Consider the following 16,635-nt stretch of genomic DNA (forward strand, 5'->3'; position numbering starts at 1 on the left):
TTTTGCTATTCAAACTACAGTGGAAACACTGTATCAGCGTTTGCACCGATGGATGTCCTTCCATGCAGGGAAATAGAAAGGGATTCGTCACTCTTGTGCTTCAAGAAAATCCAAATGTATTAGTTGTTCACTGCATGATCAGCAGAGAAGCTCTTGCCTTCAAGTCTTTGCCGAAAGATTTGATGTCTGTTCTGGATCATGAGATTGAAGTTGTAAACTTCATCAAATTTCGACCGCTTGCTTTCTCTCAGCTCTGTGAAGCAATGGATTCAGACTACAAATGTCTCCTGTATCACATCAAAAGTGTTAAAGCGTGTCGTCCAACTCAAGGCTGAGCTGATTTCATTCTTGGAGGCTGAAAAATAAATACTTTGGATTTTCTATTCATGACGAGATCTGGTAGGTTAAGGTGACATTTCTCTCTGATTTATTTGACAAATTAAATTCATTGAATTTAAGTCTTTAAGGACCATCGGAAATCATCATCACTGCATCCTCAAAACTGAAGTCATTTGGTGGAAAATTGTCTTTGTGTCAAAGTAAGATCTCGAAAGGAGTCTTCGACTGCTTTGCTACTTTCAATGAATGTGCTTCAAAGAAAGAAATCACCCCCGAAATTTTGCACACTTTGACACACCTGCAGCATTACTTCCCAACAGTTGGAAGTAATGAGTATGGATGGGTCAGCTATTTATTTGGAAACAATGAAGCTACAAATTTAAAAACGATGCAGTTCTAAAGTCAAGTTTTGCCGAGAAAAGCCTGGATGTGTTTTGGATTTCAATCAACAAGTTATATCCTGCAATCAGTTTAAAAGCAATCAAAATAATTCTTCCATTTGCATCTTCATGGTTTTGTGAGTTTTGATTTTCAGCACTGACTGAAATCAAGTTTAAGAAAAGAGAGAGACTTCTTACAATAGACGATGAAATGCGAGTTTGTTTGTCGACTCTGGAGCCTCGATTAGATTGCATTTGCTCTCAACAACAGGCACACCCTGCACATTAAATATAATACTTAAAAACAGGTCAGATCTTTTTTTCTTTTTATTATAAAAAAAACTGTTGCTCTTTGTGGTGTGCCGCGAAATTTTTGTAGTTTTTTTTACTGTGCCGCCAGACAAAAAAGTTTGAGAAACACTGGTCTAGATTGTCTAGACCTCTCTAGACCAAATTAAATTTATGAAGATTGTACTTTAATAAAAAAAATTATAACTGCCAAACCAGAGTTTTCCTTGTCAGGCCAATCAGCTAGTATTTTCCCCAAAGTTATACATAAACCGTCAAGTTTATATGAAAACTGTTAAAACCATTGCTCTGATTATGTCCACTCACGCAGGTTTTTTTTTTCTTAGATTCTAACCATTTATTTGTTTCTGTTCCCATGAAGACTTAGCAATAAGATAAGTGGAAGTTTTAAAAATATAAGAACATCATTAATTTAAAATAATTGATGTTATTTCACTTAATGTAAGCGACTTAGTTTGTTTTTTTTAGATTTTTTTTTAAATTTTACATTTTTAGATGCATAAGGTGATCAACTTGTCAGTTAACCTTTTTGTTTTTCCGCTTGCCTTTTCCATATCAAATTTGATTTGATCATATGTAATTATTAACTATTGCTGGAATACTAAAAAAAAAACAACACAGTCATATTTAGGATTAAATAGAAATGCTAGTCTTAAATAGAAATGCTTATCAACTGACATAAATCTGTTTAAGTCACACTGGACCAGTTTTTAATACCTCGCATTGGAATAAAAGACACGAGAAACGAGACAAAGGTGTTATTACAGTATTGTATTAACCTTTCAATAAAACGCGTACCAACTTCAGAGAGAGAGAGGGAGAGAGAGAGAGAGAGCTAATTTACCCGTTTAGACTGCAGGAGAGTTCTAGTCTACTCGGTGCGACTCCGTGTTCTATACACTCTTCCACATCTTGGTTCTACTCTCACGCGCAATCGTTCAAATAAACGTACACACATTTTTTTTTCTCCCTAAAACATTTTTACAAGCCCTGTTTCCGTTGATCACTTTCTTTTTCATCAGTGGACTAGATTTTAGATCCATCGAACGTAAACAAATGAGGAGCAATTCTATCTTTTCTATTCTGATGGTGAGTGAACAGTGAAGCTAATTGTATTTTGCTCTTTTATAACCTATAGCAGTGTTCTGAGATTAATATATAAAAATCATTTGTTTATTCAATCAAAATAATGATTATATTATGTAGCCTGTGTTAATTTTATTTATATTAATTTATAAATTCTGCAAAAGTATGAAATGTAATGTGATTATTATGACCTGTACAAAGTCATGAGCGCTATAACATCGGGTAAAGTTATATTTAGCCTCAACGTGGCGTCCAGGTGAAAATCCTTTGTTTGAGGAAATAAATAGGCCATTGAGGAAACGAAATAGAGCCCCATTTGGAATGTAAAACAAGAACTGAATTCATTGCACTGACGGGGTTGGAAGAGAGCCCAAAAAGACTGTTACTCTACACACCGTTCCGAAATGAGATGTTTTTCCCAATGGCGGACACCTGCTCAGCAGATGTGGCATAGAGAAAGAAAATGAGAGAGTCTCCCCGGAGCAGCTCGGCTTTCGGCCTCGCTTAGGAATATTTAGTATAAGGGACCCGAAAAAAAAAGTTGTAAGGAATTTTCGTCTGCTTGGATTGGAACACTTCCTGACAGAAATGAGTTTCAAGAAACGTAGTCTCTAATGACAAGCACCTAAGTATGGTCCATTGCCTGTATAATTATAAAACTATAGCTCTAGTATCACACGTCCATTGCCTGTATAATTATAGAACTATAGCTCTATTATCACACGTCCTTGGTTTGTTTGTAGTTTAAACACAGAGACACATTTCGAAATATTATCACAGCAGGACTTAAGCAAAGCAAATAAAACATTGACAACACACTTCTAGCTTAGTTTATTTGACGCTTTGATATTCGCTTCCAGGTTTCCATGGTTACACTTGTAAAACGTGCTGCTTAAACTTTTACTAGTGACGCCCTCTATAATCAAATATTTACGTTCGCCCACCAGACCATGTACGTTTGTTATGGGCTTGTCCGTCAGAAGAGAGAAATCTGACCTTTATGAATTAAGACCCAAAGGTAGACTCTAGAATCCTATTGAGAAAGACCTATTGAAAGTCTTCTTCAAAATGAACGTTTTCAATCGATATTATTTCAGATTCCTCTTTGTGAATGAGACTTACTTACTGATAAGAATGAGATAACGTAACATAACATGAATCATTTAATGTTTAAACATTTAGTAATGATGTTCTTTTTGCTCAATTATAAATTTGCATCTAAAATATTTGTAAAAAAATACAATTTGTAGTCCAAAAAACATGTATACAACCTTCGTGCCCCCTTGTCAGAACATTTTCTCTCCCCACACTTTGAGAATCGCTGTATGACGCGATACACCTTTAAACTGAACATGATATTACATGGTACAACTTCAAAATGAGCATGATATTACATGGTACACCTTTAAACTGAGCATGATATTACATGGTACAACTTCAAAATGAACATGCTATTATTACATGATGCAACTTTAAAACGAACATGCTTTTACATGGTACACCTTTAAACTGAACATGACATTACATGGTACAACTTTAAAATGAAGAACCTAATAATTATTTGCTATGTATCCAGTATGGGGGACATCCGTATGCCAAAGATAATCTTTTTTTCGGTGAGCTGAAAGGTGGTCTGCGTAACAGAGGTAACACTTTAAAGACCAGTAGGCGCCAATTTGTTTTAAGAGTCATGAAAGAGTGCACCTGGCAGAAGGCGGCTTCCAAACGTGACAGCTGGAGATTTCTTACAAAGACCACGGGATGCACATCCATGACCTAAAACACACTGACGAGGACAGACGTATACGGACAACGGTTATGTCTGCACTGGGTATGATAAAATATGTAGGTCGCCGCAGCCACGTGAAATATTAATCATTAATCTTCGGACTCAAAGATAAGCCTTATAATGTCAAAATGATAGTAAAGTAAAAGTAAAGTTTCCCTTTCAGACCTTGTGGTCTATAGGGCAGATGATGTAAAGATCATCTGTTTCTGTGGCCTACGGTTAACGAGGGCATCATGTGGCCAGCACAACGACCAAACGCTTTTAATTTTCCCCAACTAATGTCAGGTACCCATTAGAGCTGGGTGTCTCAGATGCGCTCGAAGATCCCGAAATTTAAAATCCCAGTCTATACCAGGATTCGAGCCCCGGACCTCCGTTTGGAAGCCAAACGCTTTACCGCTCTGCCACCGCGCCCCCTATAAATAATATTATTTAGTAATTATTGTTTACTGGACGTATGTGTTGTTTGTTTATTTAACTGACATATTTTTTTAAAAATACCAAAAGTCAAGCACAGTAATCTGCTCTTTGTTTACTGTTTGATATGTAAGATCCCGTTGACGTTCTGCAGGCAATCAAATTCAGTAAGAGTGAACACAAAAAAAAGCGATAGAAAGACATGCGGTGATGATGTAATGGAAGCTGAAGAAAAACGTGAGAAAATGAAAAGAGGAAGATTGGGAGAGAGTTTTATATAAATAAAAAATAAACAATTTCATGGGCACCATTTTAACAGATCACTTTTGCCAATGAAATAACAAAAATTACTTTGTGCTAAGAGCGAAACACAAGATGTACATGACTTTTCGTTCAAAATTTAAAAATAATTTAAGTTGTTTTTCTAAATACTCCATTTATTGATAGTTCTATATGTTTTGGATTATGACAACCAGTACGCAATGTGTATCAAAGACTTTGTGGTCTTTAGGGCAGATGATGTCTTATAGGTACCATGCTATAAAACTAAACTGATGAATTTAATTTGAAATAGTCAAATAGTATCGTAATTCTTCCGTTTAACTATTTTAATGTATTCTAATAGAAATATCCTATTATTGATTCGTTATTTAAGTTTAAAAAGTATTAGTTTAAACAAAAATTAAATCAACACACAAAGAAACAAGAAATTCAATCATGATTCAATCTTACTTTTTTTTTTTCATTTCTCTCCCTTTTTCTATTTTAAAAACAAATGCTTAACCAGATTTGAGTCACGAACACCTTCAGTCACGTGATATTTTTTAAAAATTATTTTCTCAAGTTTCACGCTTCAGAGAACTGCGTCTTAGCATTACTTGTTTTTTTTTAAAGGAGCAAATCTGATAAGTTAATTTAGTGCAAAGAAGGTGCAGAAAAAACGAAAAAAAAAAGTTGTTTTTATTAGTGCATGCCAACTGGCAATTTAACTCTACCTTCTTGACTGTCTTTGTTCAACTTCCGCCTGAGTGTAGGCAAAGTAACGATAATTGTTAAGTGGCTGTGAGTTGTCGACCCTTCGCGAAATCTGCACGAAATAACATAAGTACCATTTGATTGCTGTTTTCATTTGGGGTTCAATACTGACTTAATGTAGCGTATTTAAATTGGGGAAATGGTTAAATGTGGTTTTTAATGGTAGGTTTCCAAGGTCTGAGGACCATATCCGGCCCAAAACGTGTTGTTCTCTGGTTCCTTGAAATGTATTCAAACAGACGAGAAAGCTTCTTAAGAACAGGGCTCCAAGTCCAAACTCACGTGAAAAAGTGTTCTAAAAGATGAAACACAATCGTTCAATGACTAAAGGAGGCCAACACTAGCATTCCCACATTTTGTTCTTTTCTGGTTCTGGTGACGTTGTCGATGAGATGTCTTGATAGCTTGATTAAATTACTTCAACCCGAGTTCTTGATCAATAAGTATTTAATACAAGTCACGCGCAGAAAGTAAGGCAAGAACAGAATGGGAGCTCTGAAGACTAGGAGAGAGAGATCTAACTTGATGATTTAATACTATGAAATAGGGAACACTGTCGATGTATTACTTCCTACGTCCATGAGGCACTAATTACACATGTCTTCACTACTCTAAATCTTTACTTGTCGTTATTAGTTTGATTGTAAAAATGGTGTAAAATGTTTTACATGTGTCGGATATTTCTTCCACTTCAAGCCCAAACCTACCGTAGGACGACAAGGGATGGAAACAGGAAGGGTTCGAACCCGGGACCACCAAACTCCAGAGCGCACAACACACATCGTTATTTCTGTCTGCAAGCTCATTCCGCTTACTGTTTTTAAACTGCCGTTACGTCATTTAAGGTATTCCCGATAGCTATGAACTTCTACGCGCCAGTATCTACACAGTGCTTATAAAGTCGCAGAGGCTCGGTTTAAAATTCGTGCAGTAAAATACACATGACATGCAGGCAGAAAAAGATTGGGAACCGCTGATGTAGAGTAACACTTTTCTCCAGAAATTAATAAGCTGACACAACAAATATCGAATGATAAATACGAGGGAAAGCTCTCACAACTTGCCCTCCTCTCTTTTTTTTTTTATATTACTGACTCCATCTCCTCCTCCTCATCATCAGGTTTTCCCATAACATTTAGTGCCTCTAAAACCAACTTTACACTTTTAATGTAGAAAGTACACTCACACATACACACACTTAATCACTCACACACACTCGAAACAGTATTTTTTACAACGCAGCGTATAGAGTATAACGGACTCACGGTATATTGTACAACAGACACACGGTATATTGTACAACAGACTCACGGTATATTGTATAACAGACACACGGTATATTGTACAACAGACTCACGGTATATTGTATAACAGACTCACGGTATATTGTATAACAGACTCACGGTATATTGTATAACAGACTCACAGTATATTGTACAACAGACTCACGGTATATTGTATAACAGACTCACGGTATATTGTATAACAGACTCACTGTATATTGTATAACATACTCACGGTACATTGTATAACAGACTCACGGTATATTGTATAACAGACTTACGGTTTATTGTATAACAGACTCACGGTATATTGTATAACAGACTCACGGTTTATTGTATAACAGACTCACGGTATATTGTATAACAGACTCACGGTTTATTGTATAACAGACTCACGGTATATTGTATAACAGACTTACGGTTTATTGTATAACAGACTCACGGTATATTGTATAACAGACTCACGGTTTATTGTATAACAGACTCACGGTTTATTGTATAACAGACTCACGGTTTATTGTATAACAGACTGCTCATCACCAGGTATGAACGTTTTATCGTGTGAAATTTTCTCATTTATTTTAAAAAGAATAAAAAGAACAAAATCTGCACAGTCTGCATTCTTCAGCTAAAATTATTATTAAATTAGCTAAAATAATTAGATAGTGTTGATCATCGTGGAGCGTGATGGCGGAAGTCAATTAATTTGCTGCCAAAATGAGAGTCTTGAGTTCAAAACCCAGCGAAGGTTGGATTTATTTACGGAGTATTGAGTTGCTAATTTTTTGTTGTGAAACTAATAGATAATGTTGGTTATTTGTTGGTTATTTTTTAGTCGTTGTGCTGGCAATAAGTTCTCCTGGCTAGTTGGTGACCACAGAAATATGTCAATTTGTCAGCTTGACCTCATCTGCCAACTAGATGTCTTAATCGGTCCGCTGAGAGTGGCCTATGGAGTCATGAGTGTATCGATTTAATTTTCTGTACGAGGCAAAAGCGATAGCCATCAAAGAACTAAACTAGACCAGTGATGCCCAAAGAACTAAACTAGACCAGTGATGCCCAATCTAATTCGACCTGTGGGCTTATTTAATTTCCAACACTCGTGTCGTGGGCCACATGAGCGAAAAGGTATAATGCTACCATATTTGTTTTGTAATGCCGTTAATATATTGTTCTTTCTTAAACCAGCCACACTTTCTTTACAAATCAAATATGTTGGCTTATTATCCACAAAAAAAAAAGGTAAAGTTGCGTTCACTTTTCCATGTAGATTCTACCTTCTGAGTCCCATTTCATAAACGCACAAATGTTAAAGGTCATGGTACCAAATCATTAGTGAAGAATTGAGGACCTAATGTAGGTAAAAAAACATTTTTCAACCTAAAGGCCTGATATAGCTCGCGGGCATCGCTAGAGTAGATCAATAAACAAGAACAAATAAAGTATAAAAAAAATTTTAAAAACTTATCTAAGGGAAAAAAGTCCGCACATAAAACTATATGAATATAAAAGTTATTTCCATTATTCGATATCAAATAAAATAATTTTACCAATAATTTATTGACTTATTATGTATTTTTTAATTGATTAATATGTTTTTAGTGACAATAATTAATTGCTTAAAGTTTCATCTTGATCCGAGAATGGGTGTGGGAGAAATAACGTGTGCTCTATTATCTGCTGGGGCTAAACCCTAAAAATTTAGCCGTAAATGTGAATACCAAAGGATTAATTTCCCTTGTTGATATCAAATTAATTGACTTATATGTTAATTTGTTTTTATTCATTCATTTTTTTTCTATGCCAATGAATAATTGTTCACAGTTTCAACTAGATCCAAGAATGGGTGTGGGAGGGAAAAAAAGGATGCAATTGTTTATCAGACAGACAGATAGACAGACAAACAAACAGAGAGAGTGATATTAGTTTTGTAAAAAACAAACAGGCAATACTGAATGCAATAGATCAAACTTACGGATACCTTGAGTGAGGTAGGAATTTCATAGCAAAGATCGGACTTCGTAGCCATCCTTAAAGTTTATAGGATGTGAAACTGCGTTTATCTTTGACCACATTTGAGGATGTAATTATATGCCTTAAACAAACATTTATTTTTTCTCGTACTAAGACTCCATGATTACGTATGGTAGAATTGTAATGCTAAATAATTAAGATTCTTTTATATCATAGAATTAGTCTTTGATATGCCATTAAATCCCAAACCTACTAGGCCCTAAATGTTATTGTATTATAACCTGATAGTATCACTCAACACTGTGATAATTGTTTGTAGACAGGTTATCTTTCTTCTGTTTTTTCTCTTTCCCAGCTATTTTCTATTCATGGCCAGCACAGAACAGAAAGTCTGGAAGACAGGAATAACGCTGACACTTTGAACGTTAGACAGATATTTAACTTAGAATCGTCTCGACAGCCCAATGGTAATTGCAGACACACACACTCGGCATTTTTAAAGATGCTCATCAAATGACATTCTAAAAATCGTAATGGTCTAAATCTAGTCATCACTTGGATACAAACTCATGACCTTTCAGTTCTTTTGGCAAGCTCCATGTCCACATTTTCATTATCTTGATTGTTAAGAACTTTTTTCAAGTTCTATTATTAACTCACACTTTCGTCATTGGGAAGAAAAAAAAGTAAAAAAACACAAAATTTGATTTGTTAAATTTTGACAACTTTTCTTTATCCTCTTGAGATAAACTCAAGCTGCGAGACAAAACATATTTTTACAAATATTCAGGAAGATCAAGATATTTACCGCTAATTATCTATGGGACACATGCATAGTAATAACTATTTTTCTTATACTGAGTATCAGTAATATCCTTTTGCATATGGTCGCCCCCATATAAATATAAAACTCGTAGTATTTTTGTGTTGTTTTTTTTTTACATTATTTCACCTTAAAGTAGCGATTGATTTTTTTTTCTTACATTACTTAGTCGTATTCAGAACGTAAAATAGTCTCTTATAGTTTTAACTCTCTCCCCCCAGAAAACCAAGAAGAAGATATCAAAGGCACAGGAAGTAACGAAGCGAAGGCGTTCCTTTACCAAAGGTAGTTTATGGTATGCACTTAGATCATTTGAAAAATGAAAATCTAAGCCAAGTTTTTCGTGGCACATCTAAAAGTTCTGGTCAACATTTAGAGTGTTTGGACCATGAAGATCACGTGTTCTTCGGCCATTGTTTTCTGGTGTTCCGCGAAGCACATGGGCTTAGTATTCATCTGTTAGGATTCATCTTTCAGTATTCATCTCTTAGGATTCTTACTTACTTACTTAGAATAGGGTGGAATAGGGCACCAACCACAACTATGTTTGACTAGTTTCCTTACTTCATTTACACACAAACTGTGTCTGACTAGTTTCTTTACTTCATTTACACACAAACTGTGTCTGACTTTTTTTTACTTCATTTACACACAAACTGTGTCTGACTAGTTTCTTTACTTCATTTACACACAAACTGTGTCTGACTTTTTTTTTTTACTTCATTTACACACAAACTGTGTCTGACTTTCTTTTTACTTCATTTACACACAAACTGTGTCTGAAGTTGTTTTTTTTACTTCATTTACACACAAACTGTGTCTGACTAGTTTCTTTACTTCATTTACACACAAACTGTGTCTGAATAGTTTCTTTACTTCATTTACACACAAACTGTGTCTGAATAGTTTCTTTACTTCATTTACACACAAACTGTGTCTGAATAGTTTCTTTACTTCATTTAAACACAAACTGTGTCTGAATAGTTTCTTTACTTCATTTACACTATTTTATTTATGTAGCCTACATGTGCGACTACTGCCTAAATGTGTTGATGCAGCCTGTATGTAATTATATTCTTATTCTCCTTAAGATTTTTGGGACAAGCAAGAAAATTGACCAAAAGAAAAGCCACGAGACACGAAAGATTCAGGTGGACACAGGCAACCATTCCATATGAGTTTGTACCAGGAGATTTTAGTAAGTTTTTAAAGCCAAGATAAATCTAACCAGAATTACGTTGATTCTGATGTTGTGAAATGAAACTAATTAGAACTCTGTCCATTTTTTTCCCTCTGCTAAATTCTCTGTTATCATCACCTTCGATGAAGTCCAGTAGGGAATCGGCGACCGGAGGCGCCATTATCCCGTTGATGGTTAGAAAGGCTTTTATCCAACCACCAGGCCTGGACATGGGGCTCTTCACCCCTGTCCTGTCTGAGGGCTCTCAACGGTAAACGGCCATATCGGTTGACTGGGCCAGACCGGGCCGTGCCGTGTACACAGCGCACCGTCCCCGCTCTCCTACCACTCGCTATAAGTGGTCGAGAACAGTGCTAACTGCGGGGAGCTTGTCTCATATTCCTATTCTGTAACTGCCACAATTCCGTGCGAGGGTCGCCACTCCAGGCTCCTGGTACTGATGACGACCCCCTTTGTGGAACGGCGTGGCGGACTTTTTGGACTGGGTTGCAGGTTACTTGTTCCATCCCCACCCCGAGTGAGATAAAAAAAAAACAACAAAAGCTCACCCAGGGATACCTGCTAGAAGGCCTGGTTCGCTACTCGTTCTTAGCCTGTCCAGATCCACCTCTGGATGTTTCCACCGGAGGGCCACGCTGAGGCGACGGGTAGCTGGAATTTCCTCCGGGTTATCATCACCATCATCAAACTCCATTAGAGTGAGGGCTTGAGAGGTTTAAATCCTCTTTTGGCAATCGTCCTGAACAGAAACACTCGCTGTTATGCTTAGTGCATACATGTCATCATACTGGTCAAGAGCTTGCGGTTTTTTAGACCTGTAGATACTGAGAACAGCAAGTCTTGGGGGGGGGGGGGGGGGGGGTTGAAGAGCTTTTTCATGAAATATGCCTTTCCAAAACAAAGATAACCTGCACCCATTAAACCACTGTTACATAAGATCTGAACGAAATGGTCGTCTCCTTTCCCTAAGGACTAAAACAGAAAGATTTAAAAACTCACTTTCCCACTTTCGGTCAGAGTGTTACAAGATCAACTGTCGTCATCGAGAAGTACATAGAAGTCTAATTTATAAAGCGCTGGTTATGAGTGTGTATGTGTTTTCGTGTGTGAATGTTGTTCGTATTTGCATCTATATTGTTATTGTACATTAGTTACGCTGAGGTTGTCAATTGTAGCCAAACTGAATTTCCATTTGATTGGATCAATAAAAATTATCTTATCTTATCTTATCTTAATATGAGATACGGTTTCCGCTTACTTTCCGCAGCACCGATGAGTCGAAGTTAGGCCGTAGCCGTGCGAAATAGCCAACTGATTCCCATATCTGTAATTCATCTAATTCTCTTTCTAAAATTTCTGTATCTTGTGTTGTTTTTATTGTTCCATATATTATGCAATCGTCTGCAAATAATCTGACTTTTGTTCCTGCCCTAATGCTACATACTCTATCGAGAGGCCTAACAAGACTCAGGCCCCGAGGTCCTCCAAAGAGCAAAAACTACATGGAGATTGCCTGATCTGGAAACCACTGCGCGGTTCATCTCAGATATAGGATTACTGGTCATAACTGTTTACACTCTAAAAAAAAAAACAGGCACTGACATTGACCTAGTTAAATACTATTGGCTGTGCGCGTGAGAGAACAAGGGTGCAGGTGAATGTCTGGATTACATTAGGTAATATATAAAAATAAACCTGACAGTGGGTCATTTAAGTAGGTCATGTTGTTATATGTCTAGGCGCCATAAGCAAGACGAACAGGAAAAATAAAAACATTTACACAAAGCAAAAGTTCATTTCGCCTTTAAATGCTGGGGAAAACTAAACAATGTCATGGCCGCCATATGGAGAGATAGTTGTTGCCAACTATAAAATAATTGAACATCTCACACTGGCTCTGCAAGTTGATTTGTTCCCAGGCTGTAGAGGCCTGTTGTTTATTTCCTACGGAACATCCTTTCGTTTTTTTTTTATTTTTGAACTTCCGATAAACCTTTGCACTTGCCTGTATAGGAACGAGCCGCTCTCTTTTTCTTTACATCTCTCTCACCAAATGGAGTTTGGTCTTTTTAGGGCGCCACTGAGAATAGTGGCTAGTTGTTGTGCTGGCTACATACCATCCTCGTTAACCGAGGGCCAAAGAAAGAGATTACCTTCAGGGCCATACGCTCACTTCGTAGATTGCAAAGTCTGAAAGGGGTACTTATCTTTTTTTTTGTTTTTTTTTTTTTGGTCCACGGTCAACTTTCTCTAATCAGTCTCTATTCGTATGCATGATTGATAATGTATTTAAAAAAATGAAACACCAACAATCGTAAAATGCAATGATTTAGGCCAGCACAAGACTAACTTTGGATGCGCGCCACTATATTATTTATATCTTTATTATCTTTCAGATTCCACTGAGATAGATCGTATCAGAGCGGCCATGTATGCCTGGTCCAGTAAGACTTGCCTTACATTCAGGGCTGCCAGATCTTCAGACGTAAATAAAATTAAATTCAAGAATGGCTATGGGTATGTAAACTTTTTTGAAATCTAATCTCCTAACGACCAGAAGCTTTAATTGTATTAAGCATAGGGCCGACAATGGTTGTAGGTCTAAAATTCTTATCTTTCGCAAACCGATTTTTGAACATCTTATTTCATTAAAGGGAAAATACTTTTCTATTTGAAGAAAATAACTTAGTATTTCAATTAAAAAAAATTGAGCGTTGATCTTGGTCCTTTAGATATTAGCTATTTCTTTCTTTTTTTTACAAAGCTTATAACAACTCACTTTGTCAGTCTGATAAAAAAATGTGTACACGTTATTTCTCCGACACTCAATCTTGGATCAAGCTGAAATTTTACACAATTATTTCTTTTAACTGACACCACAAGAACCAATTAAAAAGGCAAACAATTAACAAGTTAATTAATTAACTATTGGTAATAAATTATTTTCGTTGGTATCTTGAACAAGGGAAAGAAATTGTAATTGACTGAAGTGGTGGTGTAAGCTGAATTACACTCTTTAAAGGTCGATGTCTGAGTCTTAGTAAACACAAACCTGAAAAAAAAGGACGAGACTATAGTAACAATAGATAACTATACAATCTTCCACTAGCAGAGAGGTTACTGTGTTGGCCTGAGAAGCCTGAGAAGGTTTTAAGCCTTAAGTTCGAATTCTGGTCGTTGCTCCCTTTTTTTAATAGATGCTTTTTTATCGTTATCTATTAGATATTTAGTTACATGACTGATCCAAACTAATTGACACAACTATGCTAAATATAAGATTTTTTAAAAGGTATTTTTAGAAAAAATATTTTTTTGTTTTTAAATAAAGCTGTAATTCAATGGTTGGAATGGTTGGTGGAACACAAATTATTAGTTTAGCAGCAGCCGGATGTCGCAATGTGAGTATAATATGTTTACTTTTATATACAAGTAGCCATATGTTACCCTCGCCCGCGGGTCTTAATTTGAGTATCGCTGTCGATATAGTAACTGAGAGTGTTTTGTAAACAATTAAACGAAATAATAATGTTATAAGTATAGCGAATGAGTGAATGTAAAAATAGTATGAATGGAGCTATCAAAAAAGCTAATCGACCTAAATCTATTTTTTCAAATAAAAACATTTGCTTGTAGGCCTACGTGTATTTGATTAAATTATAAATTGAATAGACTTTATTTTGTATGTTCATGTGTTAAAGTATGAAGTAGATCTATCATCTTTGAATTAGTGCCTAGATCTGGACTAATCTAGTTAAATATTGGCTTGGATAGAGTTCTTTCTGCGCGTGCGTAGAGGCTTCGCCCTGCGCATGCGTGACCTTTTTTTTGTTAGATGTACGGAATCATGAATGGAACTAGTAAAATGTATGTCAATACGACTTAGCTGCTATAGTGAACAATTTTTGTGACATTTAGCACTGAAGAGTCTGGGCGCACATGAGGCGCCCTGCTGGCCGCGCTTCCCCATGATGGAGGCTTCCCAGGCCTGAGCAAGATATTATAGCACTCTGCAGGACAAGCCACTGTCCTGTTGACTCATATTTCACACGCCCTGGCCAAACTTTCATTCACGGTGTCCCCGCTGCGTGGAAGAAGAGGAAACCGTGTATCAAATTTCTTTTTGACTGCCCCAGACTTGCTGATCTGGGAAACCAAAAATTCTCGACCTGTATAGTGACATGTATGCACTACGCAAGACAGCAGGGTTTCTGTCCAGGACTTTTGCAAGAGAGAATTTGAGCCTCTCAAGCCCCCCACCCAAATGGAGTTAGATGATGATGATGAAACTCTTATGTTTTTAGATTTTATTAATTTATCAACATTGAAATTAGATTTAGCGTCCCTGAAATTGTCTAGTTTATCTTGTACATTTCCAATATAAGTTAAATTTGAAAAGTAAACATTTATTTTAATTTACAAAACCATCAAAAAAAAAATTAAATACATAAATTATCTGATCCCTGCCGTCGTGTCGGGAAATGTAAATGTCACCATTTGGAGACTTTTCATAAAATATAAGGCATTTCAATCATTCCTGAAGTAGGATTTCCAACACTGCCTCAAGTGGTCCACCTTAAACTCTTCTAGTCTTACGCCTCTGGCTGCTTCAGTATTATTGTGTCGCTTCTGTTTGATCCAGGACGGCATGTACCTTCATGAACTAGGTCACGCCATCGGCCTGGTCCACGAGCATCAGCTGCCCGAAAGAGACGAGTATATCCACATCAACGTGGACAATGTCCAGCCTCACATGCAGGACTGGTACGAGAAGTACTCGAGCGAGGACGTCAACAACTATGGTGTCCCGTATGAATATTCGTCAGTCATGCATTACGGATTAAATGTGAGTAAATACAAACGACCAATATTCTTGTTATTTAAATAGTATAATCGTTCTTGAATGAAAAGATTCTTAGGCCCTACACCACAGCAACCATGGCTCGAAGGGATTTATTTCTCCCTGGCCCTACATCACATCAACCATGGCTCGAAGGGATTTATTTCTCCCTGGCCCTACATCACATCAACCATGGCTCGAAGGGATTTATTTCTCCCTGGCCCAGGACTGTTGCTTTTAAGAAGACGAACAAACATTGAAACTGACGGCACTATTAGAAATAATACTAATAATACTAATAATACTAATACAGTATTAGTATTAGTAATACTACTACTACTACTACTACTAATAATAATAATAATATAATAATAATGATAATGATAATAATAATAATACAAATAATAATAATAATAATAATAATAATAATAATAATAACCAAGTTGCAAAGTTAATACACCAACACCTGGCTTTGACGTACAAATTGATCGGTAAGGACACTCCCCCTTATTATAAATACTCTCCGCAAGAGGTTCTCGAGTCTACTGAACATCTGCTGTACTGGGACAGGCCTATTCTGACCGACAAAACGGTAGATTTCAATCGCCCGGATCTGCTGTTCATTGATAAAAAAAGAAAAAACCGCTACCATTATCGATATCGCCGTACCACTGTCTCATAATTTGAGAAAAACTGAGATAGAAAAACAAAGAAAATATGGGAACCTAGGCTTGGAGATTAAGCGTCTATGGAAATTGTCCAAAATAACAATATACCCCATTGTTATATCAACCGAGGGGATAATAACAACTGATCTCACAGACACCTTCAAGGCCCTTAACATTCCTAGGAACATCTTCGTTGCCTGTCAGAGGGCGGTACTGCTGCAGACCTGCCACATCACCAGAAAATTCCTCAGTGGAAACTGTTAAAGGGACTACGATGAATTTTGTTTCTCTTTAGCGAAACTCGACCCTGGCAGTGCCAGAGAATGACTACTTGTTCATTTCTAACATAATAATAATAAAAATAACAGAAATAATAATTATTGTCAATTACTCGTAAAAGTTGGTACATACATTGGAATGTCTTTTTGTTTAAAGAACAGACATACTGAGGATGAAGAGTAGAAGATATTTTATGTTTTTCATGGTAGCTA

General features: G+C 36.5%; 1 protein-coding gene across 1 annotated transcript in view; it reads left to right on the forward strand.

The window, feature by feature from the left end:
• Positions 1 to 1,879: 1,879 nt before the first annotated feature.
• LOC106055728 (balbiani ring protein 3-like) overlaps positions 1,880 to 16,635 on the forward strand; it is a 44,279-nt gene continuing 29,523 nt past the window's right edge. The window contains exons 1-7 of the mRNA XM_056012400.1: positions 1,880 to 2,117; positions 8,971 to 9,082; positions 9,660 to 9,723; positions 10,530 to 10,636; positions 13,036 to 13,156; positions 13,968 to 14,037; positions 15,279 to 15,482. Coding sequence (XP_055868375.1) covers positions 2,085 to 2,117; positions 8,971 to 9,082; positions 9,660 to 9,723; positions 10,530 to 10,636; positions 13,036 to 13,156; positions 13,968 to 14,037; positions 15,279 to 15,482 — 711 coding nt within the window. The 5' untranslated portion in view covers positions 1,880 to 2,084. The remainder of the gene's footprint in view (positions 2,118 to 8,970; positions 9,083 to 9,659; positions 9,724 to 10,529; positions 10,637 to 13,035; positions 13,157 to 13,967; positions 14,038 to 15,278; positions 15,483 to 16,635) is intronic.

This window comes from Biomphalaria glabrata, chromosome 15 (assembly GCF_947242115.1).
Source record: "Biomphalaria glabrata chromosome 15, xgBioGlab47.1, whole genome shotgun sequence".
NCBI classification, from domain to species: Eukaryota; Metazoa; Mollusca; class Gastropoda; family Planorbidae; genus Biomphalaria; species Biomphalaria glabrata.